Source organism: Mesitornis unicolor, unplaced genomic scaffold (assembly GCF_000695765.1).
Source record: "Mesitornis unicolor isolate BGI_N332 unplaced genomic scaffold, ASM69576v1 scaffold46251, whole genome shotgun sequence".
Classification (NCBI taxonomy): Eukaryota; Metazoa; Chordata; class Aves; order Mesitornithiformes; family Mesitornithidae; genus Mesitornis; species Mesitornis unicolor.
The window spans coordinates 1,522-15,734 of NW_010163979.1; the positions used below are offsets into that span (position 1 = coordinate 1,522).

The 14,213-nt window shown below is 47.9% G+C and overlaps 1 protein-coding gene across 1 annotated transcript; it reads right to left on the reverse strand.

Moving 5' to 3' along the window:
- Positions 1–1,113: 1,113 nt before the first annotated feature.
- SF3A1 (splicing factor 3a, subunit 1, 120kDa) lies at positions 1,114–11,905 on the reverse strand (the record flags this gene model as incomplete). The annotated part of the gene is made up of 15 exons (XM_010194136.1): positions 1,114–1,313; positions 2,017–2,088; positions 2,312–2,413; positions 3,203–3,357; positions 4,141–4,351; positions 5,003–5,245; positions 5,399–5,520; positions 5,888–6,073; positions 6,175–6,292; positions 6,929–7,122; positions 7,613–7,763; positions 8,349–8,423; positions 8,868–9,125; positions 9,857–10,061; positions 11,793–11,905. Coding segments are annotated over 15 exons (2,307 nt in total), but the record flags the coding sequence as incomplete, so codon positions are not given.
- Positions 11,906–14,213: the final 2,308 nt, after the last annotated feature.

Genomic DNA, 14,213 nt, shown 5'->3' on the forward strand with positions numbered 1-14,213 from the left:
CCCCTCAAGAGCAAAATATGGTAAACAGGATGTTCCTGTAAGGCCTGACCATCACTAAAAACAAAAGAATAAATCCACGGCTTTGCATTATTATCCCAAAAGAAGAGCAGAGGTACCCAAATCATAACCACCTCTTCCACAGCACCTCATTATCTTGCTGCAAATTAACTTTGCTCCGATGTGTTCGTATCAAACTGCGACACAGCTCTGAGTGCAGGTACAGGGATAACCCATTTTGCAGACCCGTGCGCTCTCCAGACCCAAGCGGTGCCAGCTGCACAACACAAAGTGCAGTTATGTTTTCCAATAAAATCCGAGGTTCCAAGTAGTCATTCTACTCTAATATTCAGGCATAAACATTCATGTATACATGCTTTATGTTCAGCAATAACTGTGCAGCACCAGGGAAATTTTAACAAAATCTTTTTCTCGCAGCCCTTCCTAGAAAACAAAAGCATTTCTTATGATAAACTGCTTAACTACAAAACCCCAGTGTATTTACCCGCAATCCTTTTTTGTGCTCTGAATCCAGGCATATCTCCACCTAAACCCTCTAAAACCCCAGGAAAGAGAGCCAGGACAGAACCCTGCACCCAGACACGTGTTTATTAAAACAGATCACAGGCTGTGCAGCAGCACGGCGCCGCTCGGCGCACAGACCCCGCTCTCTATCACAGGGAACGGCCGCATCCGCTCGCACCGAGGGAGGGTAAATTTCCAAGTCAGGGTCAGCGCAAGAGGCTCTTGCAAACAGATCAGAAACAGAGAAAGAACAAGGGGCCTAGTAAGTGTGCTGAGGAGGAGGGAGTTTTCAATCAGAAAAACGTTAAATGAAGCAGCAAGCACTGCAGTCAGACAGAAGATGTTCCTGGTCAGTGTAAATCCCTCAAAGATGGATCGAGGCTAAGCTGGGCACGACCTCCATGCTGCTTTGCGAGGGAACTGAGCAGAGAGCCAGCACTCGAGCAAAGCATCACTCACTACCAGGCTGCTGCGGCTATAGACTACGGCACTACATTTACACAACTTGCAGGGCTCTGTCAGCCTCCCCGCTCTCATCAGCCCCCCAGATGTGGGCTTCACAGTCTCTTTTCAAACTGGAGCTGGCAGGCAGCCACGGGAGCCCCTAAAAGGTCGGAGGATTCAAAGGGTCGGAGGATTCAAAGGGTCAGAGTTACACGCAGCCATGCTGTGTCTGGGCTCCACAGCTCTTATTTCTTTCTGCCTCCTCTTTCCTTGAGCGCCAGGTGAATCAGAGAGCCACTCGTCATGTTGTAGTAAGCCAGGGAGTTCGAATCCTTGATGAAGATGCCCTGAGGGGAGGAGAAAAGTAAAGGGAGAAAAAAAAAAGTCACAGCAGAAATCTTAATGCTCCCTTCCCACAAAGCCAGTGCTTTTTTTTTCCCCTTAATAAATCAGTTAAGCTTCCTTTCTCCCCAAGGGTTAACACAAGATCTGCACACAGGGGAACTCCTGAGGAGATCAGTGCACAAAGTCCACTGCTTCGGCAGCAGTTTCTGCCTGTGCACATGCATGGCTGGAAACAAGTTCTTAAAAAGGAGCAGTGCCTTTCTAACAGCTTCAGTCTCAAACTGAAGAGAGAGGGAGCTCTTCCCTTCTGTATCGTGGAGAAAGTATTTTCAGAGCTGCCAAGATTTCAAGGTACTCTCGCCCACCTTCCATACACAACAGATCAGTGGGAGCAGACTGCTGCATTTAAATGCCAACCTCCCCCCCAAAAAATAAGAGGCTGATTTCAGAGAAAGCCATCAAGCTTAGAGGACTCATCTGCGGCAGTGACAACGTGAAGATCCACTGATGGCACCCATGAAAGACCTGCCCTGCTGTATCAGCATGCAAGTCTGTGACCAGGCGTGCTGCGCAGACAGGAGGAACATCCCCGCTGCTCTTCCCACTGTCTCAGTAGGTAAATCACAACTTTTTCTTGTAAAGAGTCAGTCTGTGGGTAAGAAAGCACCAAAGTAACAAACAGCATTTGAAGGACTTTATACCCACCTCATACTGCAGCTTCTGTTTCCCAGCCGGCATCCCTGTGGCCTCGTGGATCTTAACCTTTATAACAGACACCTAGGAAGAACCAAAGAGCTTGCTCAGGCTTTCCTCCCCCCGCACTGTACAGACAGGCAACACTGCTCCCCCAGCCATGCAACCCCGCTGGGCAAGAGGCCGCAGGGCGGGGAACAGCTGGGGTTTTACAGCTTCTGCCATGCAGGTCGACTGCTATTCTCAAAGCAAAGAAATTTGGTAGCAAAACAAGAAGGGGCGGAGGCCATGTTAATAAGCTACGTGCCTGGTCTGAGAGGGGCAGGGTGAACACCAGCACTTGGCCGTTCAGCTTCCATTCTGTCTTGTCCTGCATGTTGGGAACCTGGACTTTGACCGTGACTGGACCCTAGAGGAAACAAAGATAAGGTCTCTCACAGGCAAGAAGGCTCAGGACTATGATAACAGAGCGGCAGACAAATTCTTTCTTTCCAAAGCTAGCCACTTATCTCGACTTCTCAGTAAACACACAGAAATGTATTTGCCTCAATACTGAGAAAGTTACTTCACCGCGAGCAAAATAACACATTTAGTTGGATTTCTCATTAGTCCCTCTTCTCGCATGGCATTCACCAGACATCACACGCATCCAGTGTTAGAGCGAGTGTACGAAGCATTAAACAGGAGATGCTACTCTGTGCAGATGACCAGAAAAAACCATACAGCCTTCTTAAAGGACTTAAAACTCAACCACGACGACGGCACTCCTCAAGAAGGCATTCAGATGATGTTACGGAACACACCACATTACCACACTACCACACTGACACTGATGGATCAAATCGCCTTGCATCTCCAGCTTAGCAGTCCTCTGCTTAAAAGCTTATTAGCAGCTTTAGTTCTTCTTTACATTACTATAAACCAACCCCTCACTGTCCTTAATTAGTCACAGTACTTGTCTGTAAACTTCTGTCTGTAGCAACGCGTTGCTCTTTGCAGTAAAATACAAAACAGTTCACTCTGCTCAGGAGTGACTGCAGGAAGAAGCCACCTCAGGAAGTCACTTCCTTGCAAAGTCCTTCTGCACACCAGCTCCTCTCGGTGCAGAGCTGGCTTTACATCCCCATTGGGCAGAGGAGGCTGGACAGCAGGGTCAGGATCTGGCACTTCCCAACAAGCGGCCAGCCCACACACAAACCTTGTTCCTGCGCAGGAACTCCTCCTCTGGAATCAGGCTGTCTTCGCTCTTCAGTTTCTTTGAGACCGGCTCATCCTCCATGGGGGGCGGCGGGTGGACAGGAGGCATCGGCGCTGGGGAAGGAACCGGAGCCACAGGAGGAGCAGGAACAAACGCTGCAATGGGATGGAGGACACACAACACAACCTGCTGTCATCCACTGAACACACAGCAGACACTGCCTTACACAAGAATTCTTTTAGCAGACCAGTAAAGGCTGAAAATGCACGCCACAATACATGGAGGAAGTTAACACAACCATCAGTAACACGCAAACTTCAAATGCTAGAAGATCTTTTATACTGGGAAACAGTTCAGGAAAAGGCAACAAGTGGCATAGGAGCTTCCTGCAGATCTTGCAAAAAAGAAAACACTCTCAGTCTGCCACACAGCGGTGCCAGCACCTCAACTTTAAAAAAGAAAATAAAGAAAAAAAAAAACCGTGAAAAATTATTTCTTCACATTGAGCTTTTCAACTTAAAAAGCACCTAACGCTATGGAGCTGCTATGAGGAAAGGGGCCAGACAACAGCTTCTCCTCCTGCAGCAGTGACTTCTGTAAGAAGTCACACACCACACCTGGTGAGGCACTGGCACTTCCTCTTTACTCTGGTGCCTTTTGGAAAGCGGTGTGGATTCTTAATCTTCCCGAGCAGGCTCCTGGGGACACAGACGTAAAACGGGCAAGACAGAATTCTCTGTACTTCATGCTGCAGGAGGAGTTTGGAGCCCACCAGTACTGCTAGAGACACCTTAGCAAACATCCCAGAATTTTTAACGATGGGACTTAGATACTGCAATCCCAATTACACCCCGTTATCACAGGCATTAAAGGAAAAAACAATCACATCACACAGGGACTAGCTGACAATTAACTAGAAAAAAGCCAAAGTCACCCACCTGTTGGCACTATCATGGGAGGCGGGCGGGGGCTCATGATGGGAGGAGCAGAGGGCGGCATGGGGACCACGTTGATGCGCGGGGTGTGGATTATTGGTGGCATGGGGGTGGCTATGACAGATCCCGGCGGCAAACGGACCACAGGAGTCATAGGGGGCCGAGGCATGACTGGAACTGCAGAAACAACAGCGGCACGAACGGGAGGGGGCATCTGGAGAGAGAGGGTATATTTTCTGAGCAGCTCGGTGCTGTTCACAATCCTGATTAAAATAACCAGGGCAACACACAGAGGATTTTGACTGGCCAAAGGCTGGCTGGAAGCTCAAGCAAGCCCACCGTATGGCCGGTCCAAGCTGCCTGCAAATGGGTGCAGAGGCCTCATTAACAGATTAAAGGGTTCCTCCTTCCCTCACCACTCATGGTATCAGACCATGAGCCAATCTCAAAGGAGGGGCTATTTCAGAGTCACCAGCAGAACCCTTGGGGCAGGAGCACTGGGGAAGTGAGTCACCTGTGACCATTTCTTACCTGGGGCTACTTTTGTTCTGCATCATGCTTTAGTACCCCGAAAGAAAGGCCCCCACCCATTCCTTTGTAAGCCATACTCCCTTCCTTCAAGGTCTTACTGCCCAGCTCATCAAGTCTTTTTGGTACCTCTAAGGATGAAAAGCCACACCCAAGTCTTATTTTCCATGTTTAACAGCAAGCTCAATAGGGTTTAAGAGTCATTTGGAAACACAAACTTCACCCAAAATTTGCTTCTAAGCCAGTGCCCTGCTGCTATGACCCTTGATCTTAGTCAGCACTCCCTTCTAATTAACCGCGGTCACAGCCACTTCCTTTTGGAAGCCCAAACACTTACTGTGGGTGGGCGAGGCACAGATGTGATAGGCTGAGCACTGGCCGGGGGATTTGATGCTGATGAAGGAGGCGGTGGCTGGGGCATCTCATTGGGTTTGCTGGGACCGATCTTCTCCTTGCTGTCATCTTCTGGCACCAGGCCCTTGGCCTTATGGATAGCTTCGATTTGCTCTTGGAGAGTAATATTGGCCTGAGCAGCCTGTTGTGTGCGAGCCATGCTGCCCGAGTGGCCATCCCAGGTCACCTGAGAGGATAAAATAAATCACAATCACTGCAGCCTGTCCAGACTGCGGTGTGAGCTGCAAATAAATCAAAGAGCGCAAGTTCAAAAGACTCCTATCTCTCTAAGCATTCATAATACTACAGCAACCTGTTAAAAAACAAGTTTCCACTCTACCTTTTCCTCTGGTTTCTGGATTTCTTCTTCACCGATCTTTTTACCAATGGCAGTCTCCTCTACACCAAAGATATCAGTACGGCGCTCTGCCAGCTGCTTCAAGCTGCTTTCAATATCCAAACCTGCAGGCAAAACCAGAAATTCTTATTTCAAGCTATATAATCAAAGCCAAACATGAGCAAGTCTCTGTTAATGATCTCTAAACTGCTTGGCACCCAGGAACTGAGTGCTGCTCTTTTTAGAAAGAGACTGCAACTGCTGGCTGGTCGGCAGCCGTTAATGCTCTTCGCCTTTAACTTTACTGAAAGGTTTCAACGTCTGAGTGCCAAATGGATCCACATCATCAGCACACTAAGGACATCACACAGAAAGCTACACTTGAGATGGTCCTTATACGTGTGACCTTGGGGAGCGAGGGGGTGTGCTAAGAGTTCACAGAACTCATTTAGGAAGCGGGTTTTGCAAGTCTCATCAGATGCTTGAGCTGACCTGGGGCATACACCTCATCATCACTCTGCTTTTCACGGATGGATCGATCACGCTGCTCCAACCATCGAGGATCCAGGAGACCAATTCGCATGTGTTCTTGCATTTTACTGGCAGGAATTTTCTCTCCAGTGATGGGGGAAACAAGATACTCATCTGGAGCTGGAGCGGGTGGCAATGGTTTTGAGGCTAGAAAAACAAAACCACATTGTTAAAAACACATCAGAGGACCCAGCCTAGAAACAAGTGCTTTTGTGGTCATTCAGGAAGAAATAAAGTTTTTCCTTCACCTTTGGGATCATAATCTTTCCGCACAATGACCTGATCTGGCGTGGGAGGAAGAGGTGGTGGCATCGGGGTTTCTGGAGGAGGAGGAACCTTCTGACCTTCATCTTCATCATCTGAACCCTTATTTAGAAAACTAAAGTCATTAACAGGTTCTTGTAGCCAAATAGCAACAAACAAGATTTCAGAAAGGCATAAAAATCCTAAGCAGTGCTGGAAGAACCAACTACACAGCTTCAAAGCAACACAGCTATTTTGCCTCTGGACACCTATGCCACAGTGGTTCCTCTGGATAATTACAATTCAGAAATTCAGCGGACCCAGAAGAGGAAGCAAGTACTCCTCAACTTCCACATTACCACAGCACAGCAAGCAGGGGCTTACAGTTAACCATGCTCTTGTTCCTTGTCACCAGAAAAACAGCTTACATACAGTGGGTGGAGGAAGAGTGTAAAAATGAGTCATCTTACAGTGCTCCAGCCCCTGTGCAGAGGAAAGCCCAAAAGGCTTGATCACATAAACATAAAATCCACACTATGAGGTGACAAAATTACTGGATTTCTCTCTTGGAAATTGTACTGTCATGGAAAACATTAAAGATACCGTACTCCAGCAGAAACAGCTTGTTTTGAAATTCCATCAGAAGGAAATCTCATTTCCTCAAGAAACTGAGGAACTTCTTACAGTGAAAATGAAGGGCAGCATAAGCCACACAAACTTTACAGAGAAGAAGTAGTGTTGATTCTATTGACTCGTTACCTCATCCATATCCTGCACTTGTGTGTCTTGATCCAGTTGAGCTGGGGGCTCATCTGTTTTCTCTTGCTTTTCATCTTCCTCATCTGACTCCACCTCCATCTCCACCTCCTCACTTTCCCCAAACTTCTCATACCGCTCCTGGATCAGGATTCGAGCTCCCAGCTCTTCTGGAGTGGTGGGAGGAGGGAAATTCCCTGCAACACAGAAAACAGAGCTTCCGTTTCTCTATCCTATTTCGTTGTTAAATGCACAGACAGAAATACCAGTCTCTTGAATAAAAATCAGTTTCTGTACAAAGCAGTGGCATCAAAATCTCCCGGGTGGGAGCTAAGGTATATAGAAGAGAATGGATGGAGTCTATACAGACCAATGCCAGCATAACACATGAGAATGAAGGTATTTACAGGTAAAAGCACTGCTAGAACATGGGACAAGTTCTGCTGTCCTGGTAAAAGTGGAAAAGCGGACACTAGTGGAGACCTGGACTTCATGTAAGGAGAACATTATTGTCAACTCCAGAAAAAAATCCAGCCCTGCACACTGTCACTAGGAGGCTTTCCCTTTTATCTTTGAAGGATACGCAGCTGTAAAACCCAGTGTCTGTCTAAAAGGGGCATTTCAGGACATAGTCCCTACTCAAAAGGGGCAGAGTTTCATCAAGGTTACAGTGCTTAACTTCAGTACCTTGCTCATTGGGCTGAAAGTCAACTGTTTCCACGACCACAAAGTCATGCCAGTCAATCTGGGCATAAGCAACACGCTCCTTTTCCTTCTCCTCCTCTTCCTTCTTTCTCTCTCGCTCCTGGAACTTTGCCCACTCCACTCTGTAATAAACCTGCACAAGCAGACATAACACAAGCACCAGATGTCAGACAAGAAACAGATCACAATCATCTCTACAGCATCCAGAAGTTTACGCTACCAACCCTTTCAGGGCAGTTACACAACCACTGCTTCAGAGGCCTGGCACAACAAAGTAGTATCTGTATTTCATTTAGAAACTACAGGTTTGCCTACTGAGTACTGCATTGCGCCAGCTTTATAAATCAGCTTTCTAAAGCTGGAGTCGCAGACCTCTTGAGCCAAGACCAAGCCATCCAGGTGTGACATGACTCTCAAGATTCACAGTCTACAAACAATTCACAGACACTTTATTACAACTCTGTAACACCATCTTTCCAAAGCAAAAGCAGTCTTTGTGACAGAGACAGAAGTCAAAGTAATAGAGAACAGCGTGGAAGGACTGAGGCGTCACGGTGAAGCTGTCTGAGAGGGAAACTGGGGTACCCTGTACTCAAGTGACTACAGGGGACACATCTGTGTATTTCTATTTGCTGTCACTATGTCAAACATGCAAACAGAAAAAAATTAACACAGAACTGAAACACTTCAGCAATTTTCCAAATTTTTCATACAACACCTGGTCTAGGACTTCCTTGGGATTTTCGGCCTCTTTCTTGAGTTTGAGCAGTAAGCCTTTCGGTGGGATCAAGATCTGCAACATATTTTGCACAATAGTTGGTGACAATTCTTTTTGTCAAAGCCTCCTTAAAAGCAATTATTCTCTTTCCCCACTGACAAAAGTATCAGACCCCTGGGGTTATATTCCATTTACTCTATTGCAACCCTCTTATTATTGTTCGTACTTGCACTTAGAAATATTCCCTCTGGGCCTTCCAGCTGCCCTCCATAGTTTAAAACCCACAACTTTTACTTCTATTACAACGTCTCACACATTAAAGTAACAGTCCACTGCTCAGTGCTGCACATCGCCAACACCGTGCAAGACAACCACTCTGCTTGAAGAGTGAGATTGAAAGGATGGACTCCTAGACCTGCACATATTTCTAGTCCGGCTGTTTTGTAAGTCTTCAGTAGCCTTCAAAACTCTACACTGCTGCTGAAGGAACGAACTTGGCAGGTAAACTGCCACGAGTACCTTTGTGTACTGCTCCACCAGCTTCGTGAAGTAGTTAAAGAGACTGTGCTGGGGGCGAAGGAAGTCAAACTGGTAGTTCCTCTGCTCTTTCTGCATCAGCTGAGTCAAGAACTGCCGCCCGTTCCGAGCCACAAACTGCGCCGTTAGCTTCACTACATCCAAGTCAAATGCTGAGATGGAGGGAGGATCTGCAATGAACTCGAACTCCGGAGGTGGCTCTTTTGGAACGACTGTCTCCTGGATCACCTGGGCCTGCACCTGCAGAGGTGAACAGACAGCTCAGTGACTGAAGAAATTGTTACCAAACACCTCAGAGAGCCCATTTTTCCTTCAGCTGTTGCAGGAAAGCAACTTGAATCTAGATATCCTGGCAGCTGCAAGGATGAGAAAAATTAGTACCACAGGGTAGATCTAGGTGCCTGTATTTAGGCCTACTATAAACCAAATGTGGCTCCAACAGCTATAAAAACCTGGAAATAATCAGGACTTCACTATAACCCTCCAGGACAGCCAATAACACACAGCGTGACTATTGGCCATGCAAAGCATAGGAGACCTGGACTCAGACAGTGCCCTTTCTCCATCCAGTATGTACACAGGCACAGCTAAACAAGGTTAGCAACATTCTGTACCCCATATTTTAAGTGGAAGCTCATCCTTCTGCCAGAAAGAAAGGAAATGTTTCTTCAAACAGTGCACGCAACAAGCCCAAACTGAGCTCCAAGCGATTACTGTATCAGTCACTACACAGTTAAAGGTAATTAAGATGCACTAAGCAGAACAATACATGGGCTCTCTCACACCACTTCGAGTTACCAGCAACTGGGGGGGATGCACATTTGCATCAAAACAAAGTCCCAGATACTAAACTCTTTGCAAATGTGTAACTCCTTCACTTGTCTCATCTTTCAGATCTCCTGCTTAACGTCCAGCTGTGACACAACCAGTCAGAAGCCAAATTCTCTACTAGAGTGAGAAGCAACACCTACCTTCTGTGGCAGCTGCTGCTGAGCGCTTTGCTGCTGCTGCATGACCTTGGGAATAGCAGCCGAGGGCTCCTGTGCTTTGCCCTCCTTGAACTCGCTGACTTTGTGCCGGTAGTATGCATGGTAAGGATCATTTGGATTCAAGAAATTGAACTTGGGGTTATTTATTTCATTCTGACGAATTCGAGCTTCAAATTCTGGACCATTCCTGGGGAGGAAAAATATCAATTGAGATGAACGGGCATCAACTCGAGTGTAAATGTCTGTTTCTGCCATAATGTATTGACTCCTCAGGAGAAAATCTTCTCTCCTGCTTGCAAGGAGTTTACCTCTTTTCGAGTAACTCACCCCCAAGGGAGCAGCCAGTTGTACACACAAGTTAAAGGCATTTGTCCTCATTTAGTCTGTAACGCTTCACAGTGAGTATTTAAGGCAGTTAAAAACTCACACCCACAAGCGTTCCACAATCTCACTCGGCTACATGCAAATAAAAAATCATTTACTGGCTTAGACAATTTACTGGATGAAGTTACTTACGAGACCGATTTTATTTGCTCTGTAAGACTAGTTTCATTTCCAGAAAGCTCATATAAGGAACCAAGCAGGGAGCCATCAGCCTGTGCAGACTGACCTCAACAGAGTGCTGCACTTAGGAGAGCCCTAAGCTTTAGTTCAGGTAACGCTGCCTCCTGCCACCCAAAACACACAGCCACTTATTTCTCAGGGTAGTCTGATGAAGTTAACAGCTGCTGCAGCACATTTCATATTCTCTGGATACCTCCCGGTCTTGTTTAGACACTAAGCCTCTTCCAAAAGAGGAGGGCTCTGCAATACCAAAGCATTGGTATTTATACAGCCCTTTCCTTATCCCTCAGAGGAAGCCAGCGCTCCCTGGCAGCACTTTAGAGATGGGTTACACAATGAGTGTCTGACTAGACCAGCACTCAGTAATTGTCCTAAACCCACAGCAACAACCGTCCCACTCTAGTGAGTGAAAGCTCGCAGTGTCCAACCTGTCTGGATGCCAGGAAGGTTAAGAATTCACCCAGCCAGCTGAGGAGGGGAATTTACCTCCCGTGCTAATTATACACTGCCAGGGAGACCAAGATCTGGCCCCCTGAGGCCTCACGTAGAGGCAAGCCAACCAGAAATACTGAAACATTAACAGAAACACCACAGGAAGATGGTCTAGCTGGCACTAACAGCTTGCACTTGCAGAATGATGACATTTGGCAAACGGACAAAGCCCAAATGAGTAAACCTTATTCAGCTTTTAGATTCCTGCCCTAAACTTGACATCTATACTGACACTAATCAATCTGCTACAGTCAGCAGGGGAAAAAATCCCACACACATCATGGGCAGCTCATCTGTCCTGAGAGAGGATCTGCGTGCTCTCTGGGGGTACGCACTTCTCTTCCCCTTGGCTACCAAGGGACAGAGAAGCTCGCGCAAAGGTGCAGCCCAGCTGTTGGTGCAGCTGGCCAAGCTGTTCACGAGCAGGGATGGGCTGAGCCTCAGGGCTCACAACCAAGTGAGCATCCCTGTACCAGGAAGCTTTGCCTGCACACTGTAGAACAGAGTCGTGACACCTCTTGGCTACACTGCTCAGCAGAGCACCTGTAACAAGGCTCCCATCCTACCTGGAATTTCATTTCCCCTCCAGATCATTCAGAACAGGAACTGTTACCTGGCTATTGCACCATGTGCTATAGGTGTTGCCAAGAACTTTTCTAGCAAAGCGCCTCTTACACCTCTTAGGTCGAATGTTGTTGTTTCTCTTCCACAGTCTCACTGGTAAAGCCCAATCCTTAAAATCCTTCATGTAAAATCCCAGGGCTGTGACCTGCTTCAGCCTCTGGAGCTGGGCAGACATCAGTGGTGAAGAAGAGAAGCACGACAATCCCAGGAAACGCCCAACATCACCAGTGTCACTTACCTGGCCACGAAGCTGGCAGTCTTGTCCACAATATTCCTGACCTCTGGAGGAGGATAAATAATTCCTACCACAGGCTTGGCTGGTGCTGCTTCCTCTTTTGGCTCCTCTTCTGGCTGTAATAAAAATGTACATATACACATATTTATTTTTCTTATACTTCTCTGTACTGCTGCCTCATAACTACAGTGACTGTTCAAAAGGTGATTAGGTGGCGGTACAGAAGACATCTTTCATTACGGTGTTTGCAATCAGCCAAGATACTGAACTCAAACAGGCTAAATCAAAGCTGAGAACAGAAGGAATTTCAAATAACACCGAGTAACACGCTCTATAGCAGCATCAGGAGGTGAAAGCAAGGCCTGGTGGGGTGCAAACCCAGGCTAGGTTCATTTTCTGTTGCCTGAGTTGGAAAATTCACCTGTCTTCTCTCTCAACTTCCCCATCTTCATTGTGAATCACAGAATGTGAGGAGCTGGAAGGGACCCGGAAAGCTCCCCTAGTGCAACCCCTGCAGAGCAGGATCACCAGAGCAGTCACACAGGAACACGGCCAGGGCTTTGGGGGTCTGCAGAGAAGGAGACTCCACAACCTCTCTGGGCAGCCTGGGCCATGCTCTGCCACCCTCACACTGACAAACTTTGTCCTCATCTTCAGCTTGAACCTCCTGTGCTCCAGCTTGGGACCATTGCCCCTTGTCCTGGCATTGGCCATCCCAGAGCAGAGCCTGGCTCCTTCCTCCTGACACTGCCCTTTCCCAATGGATCCCCAGGAATGAGGGCACCCCTCAGGCTCCTCTGCTCCAAGCTCAAGAGCCCCAGCTCCCTCAGCCGCTCCTCAGCAGGAGATGCTCCACTCCCTCCAGCATCTCTGTGGCCCTGCTGGACTCTTTCAAGCAGTTCCTGTCCTTCTGGAGCTGAGGGCCCAGCACTGGACACAAGATTGCAGCTGTGGTGTGAGCAGGGCAGAGCAGAGGGGCAGGAGAACCTCTCTGCCCTACAACCACCCCTTCTCATCCAGCCCAGGATGGCGTTGGCCTTCTTGGCTCAAGGGCACAGTGCTGGCTCATGGGCATTGCTGACAATCCTAATACACCTGCACATATCGTTCTGCAACTCCATGCTTAATGCAGGCTGTGTAAGAATTAATGTTCCAAACAGCACTGCCAGTTCTCCTCCACAGCCCCTACATCACTGGACTTCTCCTGCCACACAGGTCTGGTTTAACAATCAGTCTCCAGTCCCACAAACTCACTCCCCGGCTTCTCAGGGTGGGAGACGATGTTTGTCTGCTTGCCAAGGGCACCGGCTGCAGGGATGGGCACAGCAAGGCCACGCCACGGGAACCAAAATAAGTCCTCTTGGTGTTTTTACTATCGCAGCCTTGATCCCAAGTAGGTTTATAAATGCTAAGCCAAGAGGCAGCAACAGGGAACAGCTACAAAAACACATCCAGGAAAAACTCTGTGTTGCTGAACAGCTTTGGGATTTATGAACATTCCCAGAGGTTTGTGGGACTGCAAGAAATCAGAACGTAAATTATTAACTCCACATTAAATAAAACAACCCTTTTAATCCTACTGTGGTTGCATCAAAAGCTGTTTTGTAGAGAAAAGCTCTGCAGGGCATTTTTCTCGCTGACATTACAGGAAGATCTGAACCCAAGTCCCAGTGTGCTCCCTAAGGACACCTCTGTCTTCCAGTCAGTCCAGAAGCTGCTCTTCGCGGGGTACTGAGGATCCCTCTCCCCTTTCCTCACCAAGTAACTTGCACAAGTTCTATAAAAGAGAACAGCCCTATGCGAAATGTTTACACTCTTAACAGGGACCGTCAGGGAAACTCTAAAATACCAGTAAAGCTCCCAGCTCTGCTAAATCACAGAGTCCAAGGCGGAAAACTCTGGAGTCAGACACAGCCTCCATAAAGGCTGTAAAGAAGGCACCATAAATACTTTTAGTTTTCACTCCCACTCCCTCCAAACAACATCATCTCGAGGAGCTGAAGGGTAAGGCAACGCCACGCTTCAGAGGTGCTTTTACTTAATCAGAATGCTGTTAAACAAGCACACCTCGCTTAAGCCTATGAAAGTCACTGGGGTTTTCTGGGGGGAACCACAGTTTTCTTCCTAATCGTGCCAGCTACACGAAATCACCCAGGACTGTCAGTCAGCCCAGCCTGTCGTACGGCCCCACGAGTGCTGAGCTGGCGGGTGAACCCGCTGGGGAAGGAACGGCTGCCTCAGGAAGAGGCTCCCGTGGAGGGGAACATCGCCGGCACAAAACAGAACTGGGGAGGCACTGTAAAACGGGACCGCTAAGCTCTCAGTCACGCAGGGACGGGTGGGTTCAGTCCTTTCGCACATTGTCGGCGTCGGAAGGGATGTGCCCAGAGCTCACAGCAAAAACCCTCCACGTCCGCCACAGGG